The sequence below is a fragment of the Amphiprion ocellaris genome, chromosome 15 (genome assembly GCF_022539595.1).
Source record: "Amphiprion ocellaris isolate individual 3 ecotype Okinawa chromosome 15, ASM2253959v1, whole genome shotgun sequence".
In the NCBI taxonomy this organism is placed as follows: domain Eukaryota; kingdom Metazoa; phylum Chordata; class Actinopteri; family Pomacentridae; genus Amphiprion; species Amphiprion ocellaris.
This window is the reverse complement of record NC_072780.1, coordinates 9,807,966-9,816,860: the sequence shown is the minus strand read 5'-3', so window position 1 is coordinate 9,816,860 and position 8,895 is coordinate 9,807,966. Positions and strand designations below refer to the sequence as shown.

Here is an 8,895-nt window from a genome sequence, read left to right as displayed (position 1 = left end):
GATTCAAATCTAATTGATGATTGAAAGATAAGGTTTTTCCAAAATCCTTTTATTGTCAAAAATCTCCAAAAGACAACATTGATGATTCACAGTGGAGGAATTATTTCATAAAATGGTGAGTACAAATATCTCTACCTTATCACTGTCTTCAAACCATTTAGCCGCTGTGCTAGAAGTCCATACAACTGAACTGGATATTTAGTGCACAGACAGAGGGACATAAAAAAAATCTTCAAGATATGGAGCTGCAGGTTAAAAACTCAGTGATCAATCAGGGACTCTTAAACTTCATGAGTGCTTTGAACTTTGTGTTTGTTTTTTCAGTGTTTCGGCAGAGTTTCCAACGTCGGCTATTCATCCTCGTCCAGGAACTCATCTAAAAACTCCACCACCTCCCCCTGTGGACACAAACATGACACAAAGAGTGAACCGGAGACAACTCAGGAGGGTCTGTTTTGTTTCAAAGTGGATTACCACAAATCCTCCCACTCGAAAGCTCTATGTGTGATTTCTCATATCACGCATTACTAAAGAGATTACAGTCAAGAACTGAATGGTATTTACCACATACAGCACGTAATCCTGGCTTATGCTAGGTTGCCCTGATGGCCACAGTCCTTGTGCTGCATCACAATAACTTAAAGAAATGCTGTGTCGTACTGCCACCCCATGGCCGCCTGTGATTCTGCAGCCCGATAAACACAGGGCACATTGTACTGCAGGGCGTCATGTGACCGCACTGAAGAATCCAGGGTTTTTCCATAAGTTACACAAGGACAGAGCCAATGAGAGATGCAAACAACTCAGTCTGAACTGTGACCGATTACACAGGAATCTATTATTAGCAGCAGACTCTATCTTATGCTCCCTTCACTTGAGATTTAATAACCTCCTGGCTGGAATCATCCTGTGGCACATTGAAGGTGCAAAAATATGCGAACGCAGGCACACACCTCATCATCGCTCACCAGGCGCTGTTTGGAGAACTCCAGCATCTGTAGCTGCATAGTGGTCTGATTGTAGTACCGCACAGCCTCCTGTAGCAGACACACACACACACACACACACACACACACACACACACACACACACACACAGCAGTTCAGAAATGATGCGTTATAGTGAGCTGAGGACATGAAGCTTCAGACAAAGTGTTAATTACTCAATGATGTGTGTTTTCAGGCACTTTCAGGCAAAAGCAATGAGAACATTTGTTTTAAAGGAGTAGTTCCACATTTTTGCTCATGCAATCATGTTTTTATAATCTTGGAAATAGTTCAAAAATACAGTTTATCTTCACTTTAAAAGCTACAGAGAGTCTTTAACTGCTTTTCTTTCATTTTGCTTGGATTACTGCAACAGCCTTTTTAGTCGCCTGAAGCAAAGAACTATCGATCGACTCCAAACCGAACAAGCTCTGGAATGATCAGCCCGAGGAAACCAGTGATTTCTTCTTAGTCTACTTTGAGCTGCCTTTAATTTCTTTTAATAGAAGTGTTTCCTTTACTTAAAGGGTATTGGTTTTTGTACATCATATTGTGTTTTCAATGTCTTTGAAAATCTCATGGTTTTATGTCTTGTCTGTTGTATTTTGCGGCCCTGTGGAGCACTTTGTAACGTGGATTGTGAAAAGTTTTGGATGAATAATTATTATTATCTGAAATACACTTACTTTTATGTTCAGTATGATCATGTCTTCACAAATTCCATAATTATTTATTATGGAAACAATCATTTATTATTAAAAAATGACTGGATATCACTAAAATGTCAACTAAATAACTGTCCAAATTTAGTAAGCATCTTCTAACTAGCTAAACAATAATAAAATGAGTTTATTCAAAAATTGTTCTGATTGTGTTCTCTTTATGAAGTTGAGATAATCATGACAGATATTTCTTTCTTTGCCAATATATCAAATTTTATATGGGAAATAACTAATTGTATCTGTGTATAGAAATCCCTTTCCACTAAGTTACCCATTACAAAAACACCTCTCAAGGCCTGAAAACAGCAAAAATGTCAACTATGATACAGAAAGTCCCGCAATTATATACTGACCCAGGACATTTTTCTTCAAGCACAAAACTGTGTGTGTTTCAGTAATAATATCACTCACTGATCTGGGAAGGAAGTCCTCCTCTACCAGACCCCACTGGTTTTTATGGAACTTGTAATAAGCCACGTTGTTCTTCATGACTTCATCACTGGGGTCAAACAGCATGTAGCTCACTGCACATGGAACTGCGTTCTTCAGGTCGTTCACTGGAAACAAGAATTAACAACTTAATTCAGTGATTTTAGCTCACAAAACTCAAACACATTTAAACTTAGAAACTCCGAACAGTAATAACGCTCTAGCTGAAGGAAGGTACTCACTTTTGTAATAGGCGAACTGCAGGTAGTGGTACATGGTGGCCACAAACTTCTCAACAACAAAACCCCCGACGACAGGTGTCAAGTCACTTTCACAGCTCACCTTCCTCTCCAGGACTTCAATGTAGTGATCTGGAGGGGAAAGAAATCAGAGCTCTGCATGAAACTCCTCTTGAGCTCTGGAGAGGTTGTAGATAGACACAGAAAAGCGATAAAAAATGTAGAAAGGCAACAACCATGTTGGAAAATACAGTCTTAAATAAAGACACAGCCAGAGAAATGGTAGAAAAAAAAACGTGGTAAGGGCAGATTTAGTGGAGGAGTGATAGAGCAATAAATACAAACGAGACAGAAATGGACGGACCAGCTATGGAGGGGTAGAAGTCTTTAAAGTCTTTGACGTCTCTTGGGCCTTCAGAAGCAGCCAGACACTCGTCGTAGACCTTGAAGAAGTCCCTCAGCGCTAGCTCCATGTCTGACACCGACGTACGGAAGTTCTCTCCATTATACGCTCTCACTGCCCGCACAAACAAGGTCTGGACCATGACATGACAAAACGGTGAGAAAACATAACAATCCGTGAGTATAATGTACTTCGAGGGAAATCCACATTGTTAAAAAACACCACGACTGTATCAAAGAAAACACTCAAACTTTGATACATTTCGTGAACCAAAAATGCATTGCAAGTTAATGTTTGCAGAGTCAAATGACAACTGGAAGCTTATATACCTTTGCAACAACCAGAACATATGCATATTGTGTATCCTCATGGCATAATAATGCAGCATCCTCTACCTGTGTTTCCTAGCTGTATCTACACTATGTGCACGGGATATGATGTTAAAGACTGCTGCTGATGATATATATATCATTTTAAACAAATTTCTATACATAAAATAGCTCCATTCATACAGATAAAAAAGTGCTTTACTTAATAGAAAGAGGACCTGAAGCACTGAGGGAAAGTTATCAAAAATAAATCTCATGAATTTCATAAATTTGCAATGTGGAAGAACCAGAGGCAGGATGAGTCATAAGTTCAAAATAGCAAAATAAGACAAAACTCCACGCCGTTAAACAAGATGGTGTTTCCCCAGTTCCTCAATCCCTGTGTTTTAGAATCCTTTATTTCTAACAGGACTTTAGGGGAGTGTATTTGGACTGTTTTGTTACATTTTTATTTCTGTAAAGCACTTGTGCTGCATTGTACTTGCATGAAACGTGCTATATTATATAAATAAAATCTGATTTGTTGACTGATTGAAAAATATCAAAAGTGGCAGATAAAATAAACTGAAATGCATCAATAAATAGACATATCAACAGTTAACATCCAGTTAAATTAAACACTGGTTCTCTCCAGGTTAGATTCCAACACTGAGACAAAACATAATAAACATCAAGATATATCACATTTTGTAGTGCTGAAGAAAGGACATAAAAACCTCCACGATCTCTGGCGCTTTATTTTGTGGAGGCCATGAAGGACGGTTTATGGTCCGCAGACCATCACTAAAAGCTCATAATGCCAGATCAGGCTGCCAACTACAGGCCGCTACACCCACAGAGCCAATAATAGCACGGTGTGTGTGTGTGTGTGTGTGTGTGTGTGTGTGTGTGTGTGTGTGTGTGTGTGTGTGTGTGTGTGTGTGTGTGTGTGTGTGTGTGTGTGTGTGTGTGTGTGTGTGTGTGTGTGTGTGTGTGTGTGTGTGTGTGTGTGAGAGCGTGCTCTCAAAGACGTGGGTTTGGGTGTGACACACACAGATATATATATATATAAATACATATATAAAAGCCTCCAGAGATCAGAGAGGATCCAACCTAAAGAGCATCTCACTGTGTTCTATGTGTTTGTACCTCGTAGGATTTGGTCTCCAGGTCTTTGAAATGCTCTTCAGCTCCAGGTAGACTCTTGTAATAGGCCATGTTCCTCTGCATCATCTCATCATCCGGGTGCTTCAGCAGGAAGGTGTGAGCCGCCGACACCGCCTTGGCCAGGTTGTCAGACTGCCAGAACAACACCATTACACATTATTAATCCAATATATTTGGTGTTTGTCTACTGAGGAAACCACACAAATGAAGTGGGAGAACTATAGAATAGAGTACAGTGAAGAACACAAAATATATGATGAACTGCTATTAAATAACTAGACATTAGGTAGTAGAAATTTTGAAACGAACGTTTTCATGTATTTATCAGTAGAGGTGGGAATCAAAGAATAACTCATGCTGGAACCCTATCATGACACACTGCAAAACAGAACCTGCAATATACTGACCTTTAACTTCTTTGTGTACTTTTCAGAATGTGCTTTTAATGTGACCTATTGTCCTTTTATTGTGACCTACTATTCTTTTAATGTGACCTGTTGTCCTTTTATTGTGACCTATTGTCCACTGTTCTGTTTTTTTTAAATCTGCCTAAGGACTGTGGATATAAATTAGCATTGTTGCTATAATCCGACACATTTACATCTATTGCTGTCTAAATAGATGTTCATTAATTTGCACTGTCCCTGTCAAATAAAGAAATAAAGAAATAAGCATCGCTAAATACCACTAAAATAGCCCTAAAACAGCAAAAAGCAACAATTGTGTAGTTATTCACTGCGCTGGGTTGTCACTGTGTGTGTGTGTGTGTGTGTGTGTGTGTATTATCATACTGACTTACAATAATGTGACATTGTCTTTTTCACTGCAGATTAGTTAACTTTTGTTTACTTTACTCTCATTAATTTGATCATTCTCTTTGTCCTGAAATCAGGAATCAGTTTAAAATACCTGCAAATTTAATCAAAATATCGATATTTGGCACCAGTGTATTCCAACAGAAAGCAATACAATATATTGCCGTGTCAATTTTTGGCAACGCTTGTCATCCAGCAGCTGATTTAGAGCTATTCAGGAACAGTTGTTAAGTTGGTCCCTATTTGCCTGTAGCTCATTTACTCAGTAATTTGTTTACTTTGCAGTTAAGTGGCACTAATTGAACTTGTTAATTCTGTTCTCTACACTGGATGAAGCAGTAAACAAAGGTTGTTGTGCTGTAAAATTGAATATTATAGTGAGATGAGGGCCAAATGTTCCCCTGAGCCCACCCTGTTCTAAAAACCTCACTGTATGAGATCAGTAATAATCTGTTAGTGTTTAACAGAGATGAGTGGTAAATTAAAAGTACGTTGTTCTCTCATTTTGATATCAGTGTCTTACATGTCGGTTCAAAATCTCCCACAGTGGTTAAACTGTCATCTGAATTCCATATTCTATGATTAACATATTTTTTTCAAGAGCCAAACCATTTAGTGACCTCTTGTCACTTGTAGTTTTAATATCAGTCTGATTATGATTTGTCCCATAGGCTCATCATTTCAAAGTTAACTGGCAATAATCAAACCATTTTTAAAAACAGATAATACAAAAAAAAGTCTATATGCTGCAGTTAAAGTATGTGGTAAAGTACAAGTACAACATAAATTTTACATAAAGTTAATCTTATGTATACACAAAGTAATTCAAGGGACCTATTCCAAACACTTAACTGAATGAATGACTGCAGGACAACAGTTTAAATTAGGTAATTGAGATAAACTTGTTAAGTTGCAAACTTTATTGTGATAATAATGCTGGTAAATGCACCAATCTAATATTGTATGTAATTTAAACTCACATTTTTGCGTCAATTGATTTAAAAATGAATTCAAGTTGAGTTAACTTAATAAAATTGGCTGGATAACTACATTTTCCTTCAGTTTGTTGTCAGGATTTCAAGTCCTCTCCACGATTTACGTAACACTGGAGCAATGTAATTTTTCTATATTTGCCAACTTAAAACCTTGTGTTTAGAATTATGGTAATTAAGTACATAATAGTTTTTAAAATGCATTTTAAATAACATGGAAATACTACTTGGAACAACTAGATTTTCAGGAGTAACTGACTTAAACTATTGTGTTTATGTTGTCAGTAGGGATGCCACAAACGACGCGTCGACGAATCGCCTGAGCACGATACGTCATCAAAAGCGGAAGTGAGCGCGCAATGCAACAGAAATCACCGTCCGAGTGGAGCGCGGAACACGCGTGGACATCCGCGCTGTATCGTGCATATATAGTATATGCACGATGCGGCGCGGATGTCCGCGCTGTATCGTAAACGCGGATGTCCACGCTGTATTGTGCGTATATAATATATGCATATACTATATATGCACGATACAGCGCGGATGTCCACGCGTGTTCCGCGCTCCACTCGGACGGTGATTTCTGTTGCATTGCGCGCTCACGTCCGCTTTTGATGACGTATCGTGCTCAGGCGATTCGTCGACGCGTCGTTTGTGGCAGCCCTAGTTGTCAGTCATTAAATAAGTGGTCATTTAAAATACTTTTCGTTACAGAGTGAATGCTAAATCCCACCACTCAATGTAGTTTATTGGCTGAACATAATTTTACTAACTCAAAAAAGGCTGATGTAGACTGTTAGATTGTTTTTTTTCCGTTGTTGGGCCCAACATTATTTGTGTAAGGAACATATTTGTACAGATCACAATGACTTGTGAGGTCAGGTAAGATGCCAGTTTACAGAAATTTAGTTTTATAGTAAAAAAGCGTACTTATATGTGTACATATTATACAGATATGCAAAATATATACACATATATAGAGAGTTGGAGGGCAGCCAACCCCTGGTGACCCCGAACATAAGTAGCTTTAATTGTGTACAAGTGGTCCCCATATGTATTTCAGGTTGATTTTTTGTTGCTTCTAAGTAAAATAAATCATAATCTGAACATTAACCTGAGTTTTAAACCCAAGATTAACTTATGCTGAATCAAGTTTGGAGAGGATGAGCAGTAAAATATCCACGTGACCTTACTAGTATTTCTTAATTTGCCAGGGTTTTACTTCTTAAAACAGAGAAGAAGAAGGTACAAGAATTTTTTAAAACGTTAACCCCCCCCTCCACAACAAACCCCCAGTGCATCCGTGGCACGTAGATGACGTCAAGACGCATTTCAGGAAAAAGAATCACAACATGAAATGAGAAACCCCTCATATGGATAAATCACCATCAGGTAAAATACTATATAAACACTGATCCGGGTGATTTGGAGGAGACGCTTCCCTCTTCATGTTTAAAATTCCTACTTACCTTGAAGTAGGCATACTGCAGGTATCTGTAGGGCTCCCTCCGATCAAACTCATCTATGATGTCCCTGCTGGGCATGGTCTGTCTGAAGGCAGGCAGCCCCTGTTTGCAGCGCTTCAAGCACTGCGCTCTCTTCATAACGTTCCCGAACGAGCGCAACTCTGGAAACTCCGCAAACTTCTGCTCGTCGTCCAGCCTCACGGAGCTGCAGTTGAGGTTGCAGAAGGCCTCGCTGTCCCTGAGCAGCCGGTAGAGCCGCAGAGACACCTCCATGTACTCCACCGTCTCCTTCCACTTCTCCCCGGTGTACTGGTCCAGCGCGTATTTGTAAGCGGACTCCAGAGGCATCAGCTCGTTCCTGGGGAAGCTCCTGAAGCTGTACTTTTCGTACTGAGAGTTCACCACAGAGAGGAAAAAGGCGATCAGTAGCGCAGAGAAGAGTTGGGAAGAAGTGGAGGCTGCCATTTTTTTGTGGAAACTCTAGGCGATGGTGGAGGTGGAGGGGCTGGCTGGGATGATCCAGGGCTGTCTCTCGGGGTGCGTGGGTCTCTTTAGGACCGCCTCAAGTTCCACCACGTATCCGGACAAAGCCTCCCCTCCCCCGGGCGCAGGGCAGGATCAGTTGCTGCACAGAGTTGGTTCTGCTGCAGCTCCTCCTCCTGCTAAATCACAAAGTAAATCACTGCTGTTGTTCTGTCAGTGCGCGTAAATAGCCTGGAAAAGGGGAAAGTTTTTTAGTAGTTGGCACCATAACTGAGGGAGAGATTCCTAAAGGATGCATTTAATTGAAAAGTCGGTTTTAACGTAAAATTGGCTTCAGGAGGCTTCTTCTATCAAATGCTGCTCTTTAAAAAGTAAACCTGTTCTCCCGGTCACTAATTAAACCCCTGGTGGGTGTCCCTCCCCCTCCCACTGCCACGTAGAAACATTCCTGCGTGGTCTGCCCTCACTCCCCAAAGGCCTAAATATCACCAACGCTGCTTTATCTGTGCGTAAAATCCAAAGTAAACTTTACGCATCGTGTTCATTGTCACAGTTTGATTCACGTAACTCCGAGGCGCAGCCAGATGTGCGCGTTATTCTTATTTAAATGACTCCAGAGGGGATGTGTCTGAGCGGAGACCCCTACGTTACCACGTTGACACATCTTGGAGGCCGCACTGCGCAGGAGCAATACGTGGTGCCCAAACTTTCCCATTCAATCACAGAGTGCGTCAAGTTAGCGGGAAAGAAACACAGGAAACGCAGGTTACAGTTAGAATAAGAGCACAAATAGCTGCTAAAGTGGCGTTTGCGCTCATTAGTGCGCCATACAGAATTTGTATTGTGTGTTATATACATGCATATCAGGGTTTTAGTGATGAAACG

The 8,895-nt window shown here is 40.3% G+C and overlaps 1 protein-coding gene across 1 annotated transcript; it reads right to left on the bottom strand.

Annotated features, from left to right (window-relative positions):
* Positions 1–28: 28 nt before the first annotated feature.
* crtap (cartilage associated protein) lies at positions 29–8,364 on the bottom strand. The gene is made up of 7 exons (XM_035955007.2): positions 7,531–8,364; positions 4,237–4,386; positions 2,741–2,912; positions 2,380–2,508; positions 2,120–2,265; positions 954–1,037; positions 29–398 (listed from the first exon to the last, which is right to left on the bottom strand). The coding sequence occupies exons 1-7, from the start codon at positions 7,990–7,992 to the stop codon at positions 351–353; spliced, it is 1,191 nt and encodes a 396-aa protein (XP_035810900.2). The 5' UTR covers positions 7,993–8,364; the 3' UTR covers positions 29–350.
* Between the last annotated feature and the right edge of the window lie 531 nt (positions 8,365–8,895).

Excerpts from the sequence above, each read along its gene's own strand:
- crtap (XM_035955007.2), bottom strand. The coding sequence starts at position 7,992 with ATGGCAGCCTCCACTTCTTCCCAACTCTTCTCTGCGCTACTGATCGCC. Across the intron at positions 2,509-2,740 it reads CTTCTACCCCTCCATAGCTG|ATCACTACATTGAAGTCCTG; the intron begins GTCCGTCCATTT and ends TTTCCCCTCCAG. Across the intron at positions 399-953 it reads GCCTGGTGAGCGATGATGAG|GGGGAGGTGGTGGAGTTTTT; the intron begins GTGTGTGCCTGC and ends TTGTGTCCACAG.